The sequence below is a fragment of the Pararge aegeria genome, chromosome 19, assembly GCF_905163445.1.
Source record: "Pararge aegeria chromosome 19, ilParAegt1.1, whole genome shotgun sequence".
Lineage (NCBI taxonomy): Eukaryota > Metazoa > Arthropoda > Insecta > Lepidoptera > Nymphalidae > Pararge > Pararge aegeria.
The window spans coordinates 14388014-14406041 of NC_053198.1; the positions used below are offsets into that span (position 1 = coordinate 14388014).

General features: G+C 38.4%; 1 protein-coding gene across 1 annotated transcript; it reads left to right on the top strand.

The window, feature by feature from the left end:
* Window positions 1–30: 30 nt before the first annotated feature.
* Window positions 31–15902, top strand: LOC120632295 (polyribonucleotide nucleotidyltransferase 1, mitochondrial). The gene is made up of 14 exons (XM_039902131.1): window positions 31–146; window positions 1126–1331; window positions 2321–2531; window positions 3540–3706; window positions 4834–4990; window positions 5299–5512; window positions 7213–7340; window positions 7867–8057; window positions 10287–10444; window positions 12109–12296; window positions 13217–13340; window positions 13567–13707; window positions 14871–14963; window positions 15069–15902. The coding sequence occupies exons 1-14, from the start codon at window positions 31–33 to the stop codon at window positions 15219–15221; spliced, it is 2247 nt and encodes a 748-aa protein (XP_039758065.1). The 3' UTR covers window positions 15222–15902.
* The last annotated feature ends 2126 nt before the right edge of the window (window positions 15903–18028 follow it).

Consider the following 18028-nt stretch of genomic DNA (forward strand, 5'->3'; position numbering starts at 1 on the left):
ACCTTGTTGGTTAGCCTCTGCAAAATTGAGATGCTGCCTAAAAATACAGCTTATTTAACAAAACTAAGACCTCGGAGTCGATATCACTGGCGATTTCTATCGTCGCAAACTATCATTGGGGAAATTGAAGTACCTTTTTCTAATGGGTAAGTACCTGAAATAGGTTATGTTATAGGTTGATACAAATGGACATTGAGATGTTATCTCTTAAAAGACCAAGTGCACTTCGGCACCGTCCGATTACTCGTTTGATTAGTCAAAGACGATACTAGGTCTTTTTCTTTCTTTCTTTTCCTGGGCCTGTCTCCTCCTTACTTGGTTGGCCTGAACCATCCGTTGTATGTGTGGTGCTGGCTGCTGTATCACTCCAGCCAGCCAAGCTCACTCCAGAAGCTTAGCAGGTTGCCCAGGTCGCCAAGTGTTTGTTGAGGTGTTGCTGAGGAGCAAAGGTGTGCTGTGGGTTGCTCTACCACTCCATTGCACTGGAGCATTACGTGTTTCGGAGTTTCATCCGTCTCCATGCATGCACTGCACTGAGGACTTTTGGTTATACCTAAAATGGAAAGGTGTTTGTTTAGTGGTCAGTGCCCCGTTATACCCACAACTGTCCTTAGTTTAAACCGGTTAAGTTGCAGTAATTTGGTTGTTAGTTGTTCGTTGAGATCTGGTAGGGCCTCCTTTGTGTGTTTGCAGTCTTTGGTTCTACTCCAAGACTGAGTGTGTTGATTGCGCTTGTTTGTAGAGTCATGTTTTGTATTCACTGAAGGATATGGGTATGATTGGTTCTGGCCCAGCTATCTTTAGTGTTGTTATTGTGCCAAACTATGAAAAGTAATTGGTTATTGGTTGAGCTGAACAATAGTAACAAACCACCAGAAACACTTTCTTTTTATTGGAGTTTACTCCTTAAGAATCGATTTTCATATATAAGGCGCCCGGCTTGAGAAAAATGTGAGAAGTATAATCTACTGATGAATGACCTCATTACATTTTCGTTGCATGCCCGGCAACTGTGATGCGCGAACAACGTTGCTTTCTTTTAATTATCTTATTTTTTTATTAAAATTTTAGTGCAAATTATTACTCATTTATTAATGTTTTATTTTTGATTATTTTTGTTTTTAGTATCCCGCTAAAGCTGTCTTCTGGGAGATATGCAAGGTTCGCAGATGGTGCTTGTGTTGCCACCCTGGGCAACACCAGTGTCTTGTCCACAGTGGTGTCAAAGGCTAAACAGAGTTCCAGCAACTTCTTACCGCTGCTTGTGGATTATAGGCAGAAGGCGGCTGCCGCTGGTCGTATACCTACCAACTTCTTGAGGAAGGAATTGGGTAAGAACCACAAGAAAATAATATTTCTGTCAAAATTCTTTGACAAACATTTACAATGTGAATGCTTAGATCAGAAGACTGAAAGTTACTTATGCAACTCTAGCTGCTTCATCTGTAGAGGAACGTAATTTGTAGTGAATAACTCGTTTTTTTTTTAAATGGGTATTTTGTTACGGCGGCCATCTTGGATTCGAAATTAATCAAATTCTACAGTTTTCTACTAGTCAAGGCCTTTAATTTTAAACCAATACTGAAAAAGTTGTATGTAATCCGCCATCTGGGATCGATTTTCATCAAGATCTTAAGATCTCTCGCTTAAGTTAAGAAACAGGTTATTACTTAAGTAATTTTATTTCCACAATATTTTGTTTTTCTTTTCTTAATAATTTATATATATTTTTTTTTATATTATTCTAAATTTGTTTTTTTAGCTGTTTGCAGCAGCCTTATGTAACCAACGGATTTGCATGCTATGTTAGCATCGAGAAGGCACAATTGTACACACGTGCCAAATAGTCCTATAGTTTATATTAGAGTAAGCAGTTGATTGTCAGTTTTGCGACCTAAATAAAGATTCATCAGATAAGCTAAGAACACTTTCGACAAACCACACCTTTCAAACAAAATCAAAATTGGTTCATCCGTTCGGGACCCACGATGTTACACACGCACACACACAGACACGTCGTTTTTGCGTTGGAGTTACTAAAAAAAAGGTCATTGTAAAGAAAATTCATTCAGTCATTGTTATTAAAATATTTTTAGACATTTATTTTGTAATGCAATTATATATAAAATGTAATTAATTTTGAAATTATTTGTAAACGTTGTGAAAACCTGTAATAAGCTGAACATTCACTTAGCTCGCAACGTAAAAACTTGGACATGAAAAAATGTATTAGCGGTTGGTTTTCCTAAATAAATAAATAAATAAAAATAAATAAATAAAAAAAATCAATAGACAATTCTTACCTTCTGTCTTATAACAGGTCCAACTGAACGTGAAATCTTAACATCGCGTCTTATCGATCGCTCGCTCCGACCACTCTTCCCGCAGAACTACAACTTCGACACGCAGATAGTGTGCAACATGCTAGCTGTGGACAGCACCAATCCTCCAGAAACAGTTGCGATCAACGCAGCCAGTGCTGCATTAGCCTTATCAGATGTCCCTTGGAACGGTCCTGTTGGAGCAGTTAGGTAAACTTATCTTTTATTGCTTTTAATGGAAGCCAGTGAATGCTTCAAAAGGCAAACCCTATACCAACCAACCTATACGGCTTCCTATATGAATTTTTGAAGTTATACTTCTTTTGGCGCGTTAGGGAACAATTGTGAGAGTAAATTTTTAAAGCAGTTTTTGCGTGATTAAGTAACAAACATCCACACTTTTATTTATTTCATCATCATCATCATCGTCATCGTCATATCAACACATTAGCGGCCCACTACAGGGAATGGCTCTCCTCCCACAATGGGAAAAGGTTAAGGCCATAGTTCACCATGCTTGATGCTGGCCCAGACCGGGTATTGGTGGACTCCACACTCCTTTGAGAATAATATCAGAGCAGAACTCTTACGATGTTTTCCTTCACCGTTGAAATAAGTGATATATAATTACTTAAAACGCATGTAACTTGAAAAGTTAGAGGTGCGTGCTGGGATTCTAACTCGGCCCCTCGAAAGTGAAGTCAAGCTCCTACAGAATACGCAATCTCACCAGTAAGTTTAGCACGAGATAATTATGTCTACGCATTATCTCGTCTATCACGAGACGTCTCGTCTATCTCGTCTAAACGGATATATATAGAATAATTATTTTGTGGCACGCCTAGCTCTGCTGGTGTCAGTGGTGAATAGATGATGATGAGTCAAAAATGGTAGTGGACTAACCTGTTAGTTGTTTGTTCCATTAAACCCGTACCCCAAACTGGTAATAGCGGCATCGTACCGGAACGTCTTCGTCGTTAGGATGGTAGCTAGCCTATATTTTTAGGCTTGGTCTGAAAAACGCGCGATGATTCTTTACATAAGTGAGGCCGCAATGTATATAAACAACTAAGTATCATCACCATATCAACAATCAACCGATGAACGTCCACTGCTAGACAAACATTCCCCTACAACCTTTTCCACATCAAAGCATTTCAACTGTAGCTTTCCACATCAAAGCATTTCAACTGTAGCTGTAATACATTTTCACCACAGACTCGGCCAAATAGACAATGAAATAATAATAAACCCAACACGTCGTGACCTTGAGAAGTCGAACCTCAACCTGGTGGTTGCGGCGACGGCCAGCAACTTGGTAGTGATGCTGGAAGGCCACGCCAACGTCATCCTACAACAGGACCTGCTCAAAGCCATCAAACTAGGTACGAATGTAAGTCGCATTGCAATTTTTTTCTTTCAATATCTTTATTTATAACAGTCCGCCGATGAGTGCGGTGACGTATACGTAACAGCCTGCCCAGACGATCATAAATTTAATTTTGTTAATGATAGAGCAGACTTTTGTATGAACAACTTATGATCATAGACAAAAATAATAACTACTTATTCTATTCATACAAACATTTAAATGTCAAGTGCCAGAAAAAAAAGAAATATGTGCAGTTGATTTGGATTACGATCTTTACGATGTTCGAATGCTTTTACTTCAACTTTATCACGGTAAGTTCAGTATTTTGTGCAATAACTAGGTTAGTGTTGATAAAGAAACAGTACGGCTATTTTGGTAATTGGATTTGTAAATTTCGATGTATTTTTATCGCCATAATACACAAATACCGGCACGATGTTTTAGCCAGTATTAGCCATATTTATGTGATTTCTATACAAAATGAGTGCAACATGAATGGGCAGCAAATATTCATTTCCAATAGTTATTTATTCAAATATATATTACGAAGAAATAATTCAGAAACAAAAAAGCAGAAACAGCCGTTTCGAAATTTAAATTCCAATTTTTTAGAAAGCCAATGCTGTTTAACGAAACATGATATGTGTTATGGATTTTGGACGCATATCTCTGAAAAGTGACGTGAATTTAAAAAAAGGAGGCAATAAATAACTATCATTGTGACAACTGACATAAAAAAAGTTAAAGTCCATTTAAAAAGCCTTAGGGCCTGCCAGGAAAATCAAAAAAAAACCCTTTTATAAATTATTATTATAGCTAGATTTAGGTTGCGTTCACTCATTAGATTCAGTATCGCCGTAATCTCTACCTGACCGGCTTATACTGTATTACTGTTATTTTTCATCTTTGTCTTTTTGTTCTTCTTCTCCCTCTGTTTCTTTATCGTCTTTTTTCTTTTTTGATCTGCTTTTTTCCATACTCAGTTGGACTTTGCCGTTCCGTAACCGTAAAACCGTACACGTAACCGTAAGAATAAAATTACGATTAAAATTGTACTAAACTTGCATCGTAGTAAAATCTCTTTTTTATTAAAACTGCCCCTGACTATGCCGCCCTGTATTTACATGTTAATAATTTCAGGTACCAAAGAAGCACAACACGTAGTCAAAAGTATACAAGCTTTACAGAAATCTCATGGGAAAACGAAAAGAGAATACGAAGTCCAGGTTCCGATAGACCAAAGCGTCTTGGATTCCGTCAGAACGTTGTCTTCTATGAAGATTAGAGAAATTCTCAGGTATATCAATCTAACTTATATGTGAATATTATATTGGATAGAAGTAGGCTTTACTTTGCGGAAATCCATGATATATTATGAAAATAATTAAGCTGATAATTAAGCAAACAGATCTTCGGCAATGTACCCTCTACGCACATTTCGCTCTGAAACCGGAGCATCCGCAGGAGATGTTAACTTTACAATGAATAATTGTTAAGTTAACATTAGCATTCATTCTTCATGTGTTTGTTCTTTTTTTTTCGTTTTTCTGAGTGGTGCACAAATAAAGAGTATAAATAAATAAATAAATGGATTTCTTTCTATAGTGACGCAGGCCACGACAAAATGTCACGCGACAACGCAATATCTGAAGTGAGACAGACAGTACTAAATCAGTTACGGGATACGGAGGTTGACGTCACCATACTGCAAGACTGCTTCAACACTAACCTGAGGAAGATATTCAGGGATATGATCTTTGAAACTGAGCTCAGATGCGATGGAAGGGAGTTAGATGAATTGAGGAAGATTTCTTGTGAGGTATATTTTCTTGAAGTTATACTTCTTTTGACACGTTAGGGAAAAATTATCAGAGTTAATTTTCACGATGCGCACGCACACCGTCACAAAAAACCGACACCCTGAAGTTAGCTATAAGGTTTGCCAGTGTACACTTTCAATTGTCAAAGTCTGCGGGCGCATTCCGGTGATTCAATCTTAATATATATAAATCTCCTGTCACGATGTTTGTCCGCGATGGACTCCTAAACTACTTAACCGATTTTAAATTAAATTGGCACACCGTGAGCAGTCTGCTCCAACTTAAGAGATAGGATAGCTTAGATCTTTAATTATAGTTGCAATTTTATTCTATTGCAAATTATTTGTCTATAATTAATTGACAGTCACATGACAGTCATACTACTATACTCATTTAAGGCTTAGCGATACTGAATACTTTAAAAACAAAATCAAACGCAGACGAAGTCGCGGGCCACAGCTAGTTGTATATAAATCTCAAATTATAATGTTGGTTGTCCGATAATGAGTCTATATTAGTATTCCAAATAAATATATTTATGTTTATTATGTCCATTTCTTTTATTATATAGAAATATATTTTTTGTGATATTTAAATAAACTTTATTTAACTTTATTTCTTACAGTTTTTTTATGAATCCCGTAGAAACCGTTTGTTTTCCTTGGATATATCTAGTTTATGGTTAGGGCATGAAGGAAGGACTAACAGACAAACCCACTTTCGCGTTTATAATATTGCTAAAGATTCTCGTGTTGCTTAAAAACAGTGAGGACATTACCTACATTTATTACATACTAACCAATACAAGATGTGAAGTACGCATTTGGTTGTATGTACGAGTATATATCAATAATTAAATTTACTTTACTTTGTATAAAAATAAATGGTTTTAGGAATTAATGTAAGTTAGTCTAAGTTCAGTTAAAGTTAAATAAATAATTACTTATGACAGACAGTTGGCGCAGTGGGCAGCGACCCTGCTTTCTGCATCCAAGGCCGTGGGTTCGATTCCCACAACTGCAGATGTTTGTGTGATGAACATGAATGTTTTTCAGTGTCTGGGTTTTTCTCTGTATTTTATACATGTGTATTATTTTCATAAAAATATTTATCAGTCATCTTAGTACCCATAACAAAAGCTACGCTTACTTTTGGGCTAGATGGCGATGTGTGTATTGACGTAATATACTTATTATTTTATTTATTACTAATTACGTCCTACATAAGGAGAGCTAGCTGCTGCCCGCGATTTCGTCCGCGTTTATATTGGGTTTTTAAAAAACACGTTTTGGGTTTTTTTCCCGGGACAGAATTGTCCCCAGCATGTAAACTATTTGGATACAAAATTTCACCAATATGAATTAAACGGTCAAGCCATAAACGGTAGCAAATGGTTTTTTTTTAAATAAAATAAAATTAACTATTTCAGAGATCGGTATAGAAAGTAAATGTAATTTTCCATAGCACAGCTGTCTGCCAGCGGCTTAGCTCGTAAGCAATTTTCAATTTTCCCCCGGGAACTATTTAAGAAATCGGGATAAAAGGTAGCCTATGTTCTATTCCATGGCACAGGCTACATGCATGCCAAATTTCATCCAAATCCGTTCAGCCGTTTTTGCGCGATTAAGTAACAAACATCCACACTTTGACATTAATATTAGTAGGATAGGATTTAATAAGGAATTAAGGATTTTTTTAGGTTGGCCTGTATGAACCATTGCATGGCAGCGCACTGTTCCAACGCGGGCAAACGCAAGTTCTATGCACGGTCGCCTTTGACTCGCCCGAAAGTGCCCTCAAAATGGATACGCTTACTATGATTACAAGGTGAGACAGACAAAAGGTCATTTAAAGTAACAATTTACGTTGTGACAACCATGTCATCAGTTGTGTTACATTCAAGGTTTAATGGAGTTTCTATGGCAAAAAAAAAATATCCCGGTAATAACTTACAAAAATTGCATACATGTGTAAATGTGTTTTTTTTTTAATCGACTACAAGTTGGTAAGTGATGCTGCAAAGATGGTAGCGGGCTAACTTGGTTGGTTTAATATAACTGCCGTACCCTTAACAGATTGGCCCGCTACCATCTTAAACTGCATCATCACTTACCACCAGGTGAGATTGCAGTCAAGAGCAAAATTGTAGTGGAAAAAAAAAAAATTAATACATCACGTGTATCGGATGAATTATACTAGAGCGTGGCGGCAACGTCCGTATCGGACGAGACATTGATCCAAAACTTCGCTTTATTATTTCATTATTATTTCTTTAAATCGAGCTTTTTTAGATGTTGTCTTTCTGACCCCTCGACCCAAGTGACCTTTTGCATTAGATTATCTTCTCCTACAGCGGTGTAAAAGAGAAAAACTTCTTCCTACACTACGAGTTTCCGTCGTACGCGACAGGGGAGGTGGGGCGAAGTGGGCCGGCGGGCAGGCGGGAGGCGGGGCACGGGGCACTCGCGGAGCGGGGCCTGTTGCCCATCGTGCCCCAGCAACAGTGCACCACCCGACTCACTGCTGAGGTGCTTGAGAGCAATGGTAAGATACATGAAGATGAAGTATTTAATTGATAGTATTTGTAAGAAACATTACTATATATAAACGAAGAGTGGATATAAACAACTGCCTTCTTCTTCTGCTTGCGGCTCAGGTTCGTCTGGTCCCTGGTGTCACGTCGACTGGCTACGATCTATTGTGACGCCGCTGTCTAGATCTCCCAGCAAGCGTTGGTCGCCTTCAGGAAAAGCAGCACTTTCCTTGCTGGAAGAAATTTAGCATCCTCTGGTTGCATTATGTGCTTCACCAAAAGAGTGCTGCGTTTATGCATCAGCGCGGGGCAGGAACAGATCAAATGCAGCGGCGTCTCCGCACCCTCCTTACAAAGTCTACATAGATCTGTGTCCTGCAGATTTAGGTTGAACATGTGTCTATTGAGCCCACAGTGCCCCAAACAACTGCCTTACTCGAAATGGATATAAGTTAGTGACATCTTTTTTTTTCAACGGGTCACCTACTCAGATCTGCATATCGTTTGCGAGAAGTGCAGAAGTCACTTGTGGGATTGAGTATATGCTTTTATGATCTGTTTCCCGAGGTAATTTTGGACCTGCCATTGCATAAGTTTAAACAATGTGTTAAAGCACCTTTAAAGAAAATATACGATTGATGAATTTCTTAAAGACAAGGCTGCTTGGAAGCGGGTTCTCGTCTCTCACAAGATAAAAAATCCCTACTTAATATTATAAATGTCAATGTAAGTTTGTTTCTTCTTCTTCTTCTTCTGTTCCTGGGCCTTTTCCGCACTTGGTTGGTCTGGGACCGTCCGTTGTACGTATGGCCACTGATGCGGCTCCCCGCTGGATCACTCCAGCCAGCCGAGCTCGCTCCAAAAGCTTAGCAGGCCGCCCAGGTCGCCGAGTGCTTCATGGAGTGTTGCTGAGGAGCCAAGGTGTGCTGCGCGTTGTTCTGCTACTCCGTTGCATTGGAGCATTACGTGTATCGGTGTTTCCTCCGTCTCCATGCATGCTCTGCAGAGAGGGCTGTCAGTTATACCTAAAATGGAAAGGTGTTTGCTTAGTGGGCAGTGCCCTGTTATCATACCTACAACTGTCCTTAGTTTAGGTCGATTCAGTTGCAGTAATTTTGTTGTTAGTCGTGGGTTGAGAACTGGTATGGCCTCCTTCGTGTGTTTGCACTCTTTTGTTTTAGACCATAGCACCGAGTGTGATGTTTGCGTCTGGTTGTGGAGCCATGTTTTGTATTCAGTGAAGGGTATGGGTATGATGGGTTCCGGTCCAGCTACCCTTAGTGATGCTGCCTGACGCGCTAATTCGTCGGCTGCGTCGTTTCCTCTGTTTCCGTTGTGACCTCGTATCCATTTTAGGGTTACTTTGTTGGATTTTGATAGGGCTTGCAGGGCCTTGTGACAGTCTAGTATGAGTTTTGATGTTGTTGTGTGTTTGGTTAAGGCTTTTAGTACAGCTTGACTGTCACTGTTTATGTTGATGCTGAAGCCTTTTACTTTTCTGTTTAGCATGGCTATGACTGTACTTAAAACTGTAAGTTTGTTTGTTACGCTTTCACGCAAAAACTACGTAACCGATTTTCATGAAACTTTGTACACATATTCTTGGAATTGTTAGAAGTAATATAGGATACTTTTTATCCCGACATTAAGCTCGGTTCCTTTGGGATAGGGGATGAAAGTGTTTGACGATTTTACACCATAACTCCGACCAATTATAACCAATTTAAATAATTATTTTTGTACTTTAGAGGTTATAATATGTTTCTAATTTTGCCCAAACTGTGGTTGGAGATACATGCCAGAACTTCTCATTTAAGGCTTAGCGATACTGAATACTTTAATTTTTTTAAAAACTACAACTAAAATGAATGCCACATCAAAAAACAAAATCAAACGCAGACGAAGTCGCGGGCATCAGCTTGTTTATTATATACATATATTTTTTCATTGTAAACTGTAAAATTATGTTGAAAAAGTTTTTAGTCATTTAAAATATCTCTTGCTTCGACGGTGAAGGAAAACATCGTGATGAAACCTGCATGCCTGAGATTTCTACATAATGTTCACAAAGACATTTGGAGTCCACCAATCCGCACTGCGCAAGCGTGGTGGACTACGGCCTTAACCCCTTCTCATTGTGGGACCCGTGCCTTGTAGTGGGCTGGTAATGGGTCGATTTTATGATATATCCTCCAAGTATAGGTAAAGACACTTTAATAAAAATTTTATATTGGATTTAGGGTCCAGTTCGATGGCATCTGTGTGCGGAGGGTCACTAGCACTAATGGACGCTGGTGTGCCCCTAACTGCCCCGGCGGCGGGCGTGGCCATCGGCCTCGTGTCCCGGACTGACGACTCCGGCCACATCGCGGACTACAGGATACTGACCGATTTGTTAGTAAGTCCAAGTCACACTCGTACTGACGTAGCCCAAGGTCATAGACCCATCTGCCCATATCTACCCTTTCTTTTTATTGTATTTATGGCCTTGAGAAGCGGTCGTGATTGTCCTAATCCTAAGGTTGCCTGGCAGAGATCGCTTCTAAGCGATAAGGCCGCCTTCTGTATTCTATTCTAGTCTTTGTGTATCTCTACATTCGTCGTTTATTTTCCTAACTGTGTAGTTGTGTACAAATAGTTTTTTTTTCTTAAGCGATGATAGCTCAGTGGTTTAGACTTCCGACTTCACTACCGGGGGGCGAGTTCGAAACCTATATTCTAAGTTCATTCAAAATTAATATTCTAAGTTATGTGCGTTTCAAGCTATTAAAATATCACTTCTTAAATATAGTTCAACGGGTACCACGATAATATTTTTGGATTTGTCGATATTTCGACTCAGTTGCATAGATCGACTTCAGGATACTGAACGATTTGTTAGTGACTCCAAGTCACATTGTTCTACTTACATAGCTCAAGGTCATGAATAAATCTGTCCCTATCTATACCTACTTTCGGCGTAGCAATCAGCCGCAAAACAAATCACGGACTTCAGGATACTGACCGATTTGTTACTGAGGCAAAGTCATAGTTATACTAACGTAGCCCAAGGTCATGGATTTATCTGCGCCTATCTACGCTTGCTTTCGGTGTAGCAATCGGTTTCGTAACCTGGACCGAAAACTCCGGTCACGTCGCGGACTACAGGATACTTACAGATTTGGTAGTGAGACCAAGTCATATAGTTCTACTTACGTAGCTCAAGGTCATGAATTAATCTGTCCCTTTCTATACCTACTTTCGGCGTAGCAATCAGCCGGTAAACAAATCACGGACTTCAGGATACTGACCGATTTGTTAGTGAGGCAAAGTCATAGTTATACTAACGTAGCCCAAGGTCATGGATTTATCTGCGCCTATCTACGCTTGCTTTCGGTGTAGCAATCGGTTTCGTAACCTGGACCGAAAACTCCGGCCACGTCGCGGACTACAGGATACTGACGGATTTGGTAGTGAGACCAAGTCATATAGTTCTACTAACGTAGCTCAAGGTCATGAATTAATCTGTTCCTTTCTATACCTACTTTCGGCGTAGCAATCAGCCGCAAAACAAAGCACAGACTTCAGGATACTGATCGATTTGTTAGTAAGTCCAAGTCATAGATGTAATAACGTAGCCCAAGGTCATGGATTTATCTGCGCTTATAAATCCATGACCTTGGGCTACGTTAGCTTGCCAAGCCGATTGCGTTAGCAAGCCCAAGGCTTGGTTTCGGTGTAGCAATGGGCTTCGTAACCTGGACCGAAAACTGGAACTGGAACGAAAAAGCTCGGTCACATCGCGGAGTACTGACAGATTAGTTAGTGAGTCCAAGTCTCATAGTTCTACTTACATAGCTCAAGGTCATGAATTAATCTGTCCCTATCTTTACGGACTTTCGTCGTAGCAATCAGCCGCAAAACAAATCACATACTTCAGGATACTGACCGATTTAATAGTGAGGCCAAGTTAAAAAGTCGTACTTAAATCTTAAAGTGAGCATCCGCGTAGCATTTTCAGTCGCGTTTAAGTTTCAACTATTTTATGGTTTGTTATTTTATTTCTTGCGATTCATTATTTAGGGTATAGAAGATTACATGGGTGACATGGACTTCAAAGTGGCGGGCACTAAGAAGGGCATAACCGCGCTGCAAGCCGATGTCAAACTGCCGGGGCTGCCTCTCAAAATCGTGATGGAGTCCATACAAAAAGCCTGCGACGCGAAAAGCAAAATAATTGATATTATGAACCAGTGTATTGATAAACCCAGGTGAGTTAGCAATTGTATTTTTTGTTATTCTAACCGACTTCCATTTTGTAATTCGCAAGAGTACTTAGAAACGGTGATAGCCCAGTGTGTAGGAGTTCTTGCCGGCTTCTTCTCGGTAAAATCTGCCTTCCGAACGGACAGACTTGACGTTTCAATAGTGCTTATATTAGGCCTACTTGAAATAAATGAAATTTGAATTTTGAATTTTGGCGGGCCGAGTTCGAATACTAGCACGCACCTCTAAATTTTCTAAGTTATATGCGTTTAAAAAGGTTAAAATATCACTTGCTTCAACGGTGAAGGAAAACATCGTGAGGAAACCTGCATACTGAGAGTTCTACATAATGTTCTCAAAGGTGTGTGTAGTCTACCAAACCGCACTGGGCCAGCGTGGTGGACTACGGCCTTAACTCCTCCTCATTGTGGGAGGAGACCCGTGCCCTGAAGTTGACCATTAATGGATTGATGGTCATGATAAATAACCAAAAAAATAAGTAGTAAATATGTTCTATTAAAAGAGGAAAAAAAGATATGTTATTCCTGACAATATTTCCGACTAATTGATTGTCCGCGTTACACGATCCAGTTAAATTCTCTCGAAGAAATTAAATGTAGGATTACATTTTTGACTAATGTGTGCAATGCTTATTTATTATGAAAATGAAGCTTAATTTGCTATACTCCGCGAAAAGCAGGAGAATCTAATGTATGGTGTAATTTATTGGATAGAAGCCGGCGTGGCGTTACTTTGTTAAAATTTTGCAATTTTATGGAATTCCGCAAAGTAACGCCTGCTTCTGTCCAATATTTAAAAACGGTGAGCTCGACCTTGCGGGCTCGACTTCTATCCAATATTAACTAATTACATACGATTTTGTTGAACAGTTGAAATTTATCACAGTTCCTGAAACTTGTTTCAGACAAGGTCGCAAGGAAAATATGCCAGTGATGGAGGAAATGGAGGTAGAGGTTCACAAACGTGCCAAGCTGCTTGGCATTGGTGGATCTAACCTTAAAAGGCTTTATTTGGAGACTGGCGTTCAGGTAGAGAAACCTATTTATAACATAAACGATAAAATTTGCTAGAGCATGAATTATTTATTGTTCAACTATATTAACTAAGTATCGGAGCTTTTTCACGCGCTTTCACATCTTTTTTTTTTATTGACATTATTAAGCATACATATTCATTTTTTTCACGTTCACGTTCTATTTCTGAGCTACTTCGAAATTTAAATAAACCCTGTGACAAGCTACCAATTTGTTGTAGATAAGTCCAATCGACGAGACTCGGTACAGCGTGTTCGCGCCATCGCAGGCCGCTATGGAAGAAGCCAGGACCCGGATAGCGGCGAATCTCGCCACGGAACGAACGCCGGAACTCGAGTTTGGTGCTATTTACACTGCGAAGGTAAAAAATAATCCTATAATAGTCCAAGTCAGTGGCGTGCACGGGGTTGTCGACTAGGGTATGCATAAAGCTGGTTCATGGAAAAAATCGATGGAAAAATTCCCTTCCAATACGAGTTATATAAAATAATTTGGGTAGGCAGCGCTTTTGTGCATATATGAAGTGCACGCCACTGTAGTAAAGACCTCTCTCAAGACTTGGTTTGACTGTAAAAACCACGCTGGTCACACTGGGTCGGTGATCGCAGTAGATAGTATTAGTAGCACAGAGAACGTGCAGCTCGTTCTCCGTTATAGCCCCTTAGTCGCCTCGTACAACACCCGTGGAAAGTCGGGTGAATGAATGAATACTCTTTTATTGTACACCACAGAGAAAATTTACAGAGATACAAATACAACAGCACAATAAGGTAGAACGTACAATTTGGCGGCCTTATCGCTAAATAGCGATCTCTTCCAGGCAACCAAAAGCATACAAGAAAATGCTATAAGAAATAAGTAGGTGGTACAACAAATATTAGCGGGTGGTGACAACAGTATTGAGATCTCACCAATCTGTGTTTCTAAATTAATTAATAGCAATAAAAAATACTAGTAGCCTAGTACAAACGCCGTAGTTTATACTCGAGCCAAGAACAGCTATTTATGCAACTGTGACGTCACTAATAACAATCAGTTCAAAACAAACGTATGCTATGGCTATTGGTATTTTGCATAGAGATTTGATTCCAATATGCTGTCTGATAACAATGTCTGTCTTGATCAACTCGTCACAATGTGTAATTGAAAACCGAAATAATACTTCACAGGCTTTGGATGTACATTATGTACTGTCTCTGAGACTTATCTGTGAAACCGAAAACTTAATAGTTTTTGAGTATACCACTGCCATAGTTTTTACTGAAAGAAATCAATTAAAATGATGTGATTCCTGTCACTTTATTAAGTACGCGTCTTGAACCGTAGGTACTATGCGGGTGTCGTTATTTTATCTTCGATAGGGTTGTCAGAAGTAAACATTAAGAATAAAAATAAATATGCTTCTATTGATTTAATATTTTTACATTACTTTTGATTTAATATTATTCCTTATGTAATATTATGCATCCTACAATATTATTTCGTAATTCCGTAACACGTTGTATATGGTTATAATGATTGCAGGTGGTGGAAATGAAGGACATAGGCGTGCTAGTGACGCTGTATTCCGGAATGTCGCCAGCGCTAGTACACAATTCACAGCTCGACCACAGAAAGGTAAGCTTAAACTTTAAAACCATCGTTCCGGTGCCTCGCGGTTCGATGGTAAAAAGGCGAGGAGGCTAGATCAAATAGAGTTACTTAATTTTACATCCTTTCCAGATAATGCACCCATCAGTTCTTGGTCTTGACGTGGGATCTGAAATCCAAGTGAAGTATTTCGGGCGCGACCCGGTCTCGGGACAAGTGAGGCTGTCGCGGAAAGTCCTCACATCCCCGCCACCAGGCATCGTCAGGAAACTGGACAAAAACTAGCCCATCAACTTCCATCGTTATGAAACTGGACCCTAAGTGACCTATCCAGCTTCCAGAAATAGCATGTTCCAAACCATCCACCCATTTAACGCAAATACATGGGTTTTTTGATAGATTTTTTCACAAAGCTAAATTGTCACATAAGAAAACGTGCTTGAAAAATGTAGCACAGATCTAGTAGAAAATTTTGCTAGTAAAAAAAAATGCGCCTCGAGTTACAGTATTTTTAAACAACAAACAACTTGTGTTTGGAATTTCAAAATTATTGTTTAGGTGTATTTATTGTAAAGGTTCTACCCTCTGTGCCATCTTCTGTACCTCACAATAATCCTCTTACCTTATCCTCGTACCGTAGGAGGTTGGGTCTAAGAGCATATAAACCCATTATTGTTATTACATGTATTAACCGTCTCTACGGCTTAGCCAATGTACGGAAGATTCTTTATTCGAATTCTAATTTCGTAACTTCATAAATTTATACCTGTGCTAAGCTAAGGATGTCTATGTACAGTGTAACTGCGCAGCCATTTGTGATTTACTTCAGTTTTGCGAACTGATCGCGTTTTTTTTGGTTTTGTTATTTAGGCGTAATATGAAAGACTTACTTAGTTAAATCAGAAATAATTTAGAATAAGATTTATTGTTATTGTAAATATTCTTCTATTATAAAATAAATGCTGAAAAACATCCATTTTAATTTCGTTTTTTTATAAAAACTAGATAGTAAAAGCGCTCGCAACAAGCTTCGCTAATAAAACTCCCCCTTATCACCACACATCGTCAAAAGGTGGAGGAAATAAAACAAAAATAAGTATATTTTTTCATTTTTTATTGAAAGAAATATTTCTGTACAATCTAAGAAAAAAAAAATATTTATCACAAAAGGACGTTTGTCGAAGGCACTACAGTACAGTGAAGCTTTATCCGCAACCAACCATCAGTGGTACAAATGTGGCAAACTGGATAGGTAACAAGTTGTCTAGATCGAGGTAATACCAAACTCCGGACTGGCACTGAGAATTTTTTGACTGAAAAACCCATATTATGCCTTTAATTTGGGTATGACCACATGATCCATATTACAACATACACATTACTAAGCAGAAGCCAACGAAATTAGGTAATTAATGGAAACAAAATTAATATTTGCGTTCGAGACCAAAGTACCAAAGGAAAGTATCTGTGCCCTGTTCTCTCGCACATTACGTCAAACTTTGTGTACATCGATTACCTGCTTTCGTTTGTCTTTATTTAGGTATTGCCACTGAAAGATTGTTTGCGTATACTAAACATCCCCGCGGGATCTAAATAACTCCTATGCAAATAATTCACTCGAAAATGTATGAATTCTATCAAAATTATATGTACTTCAACTACTTAAGCTATATAGGTACATTATAATACATTTTGGAGTGAACTATTCGAACCCACGGGGAAACCTTAAAATCTAGGAACAAAGTAAATGTCAAAAAATAGACGAATTCAGCTCACCTCACCAAAGTTGAAACTGTGTTGGTAAAATTATTTGCTATTAGTCAATTTCTGGCAGTTGCTAAACAATACCGGTGGCTCATTGACCTCCGATATATTTACAAGATTAGCTTTGAGTGTACAACGACCACTGTCAAACCAAAATGGCGAGGTCCTGATTTTGTAACTTAAGTTGACAACTTTAACCTCCTACTCCAACTTTCGTGACGTGACCTTTCTTAACAATAATCTTGTTTAGCTGTCTACACATGGAATGAATATTAACAAAACCGTGAATAATAAATTCCAGGCGTAATCGGCGATTGATTAAATATTCAATTATACAATATTTAAATATAATTACAAAAAGAGAAATCTATTTATTTAATTTAATACGTAACTATTATGTCAAATTCCACTTGTTAATACCTGCAGTCTTTGATTTCGTTGTGACTACCAGCATTAAATATAATTATCATTTATTTATGTATGTATAAACATTTAAATATAAACGCTATTTACAATATTATATTCGACGATTAATTATTTAAAAAAAATATAATTTAATTCGAATAGGAATACTCTGCGCAGAGAGAAGACTAAGAAAACACCTAACACCGTGCGAAATAAAGACATACCAACCAGCACAAAGCAATAATATGTGTTTAAAGCTATTATAGCTGTATAATAAGTAGCTCTTGTATTGCTCGCGGTACGCGATATAGCCACTATACTTTTCATACTAGCTGGGTTTATATGCTCACTATATAAGACCGTAACATGAACTTAAGAGTAATGCTTACAAGTAATATTATAAGTTAAAGGCAATCTCTTTTCGCCTAAATGGAGTGCACACCACAGAATATAAATTCGGCATAGTTTAACATCATCAAAGATTCAAGAACACCTATCGTATTAAGTATGACAAAGGTGATTAAGCATTTTATATAGTGAGCGATATACGTAAACAGTGCCCATATAAATATTATCCCTCAAATGACACTATATCTCTATGACATTCAAATCGCTACACTGAAATACAATTCTTGACGTCACAAACCGTTCTTATATTGATTAAGACATGTGGGATGACACGTCATGCAATAAATTGTGTTTAGATTTCAAAATCGAAGAGAAACAAGACCTAGAGATAATAGTACAATATTTTTTTACAGTAAATAAATGGGCACTGTCATATATAATACAGTGGCAATATGACATGGAACCTAGCTCTAATATCATTTTGGCAGCACTCGTGAGGATTTTTACATATGGCTACACCGTCATAAACAAATCCGCATAATAAAAAACGGATAATACAAATATTCGAAAACCGT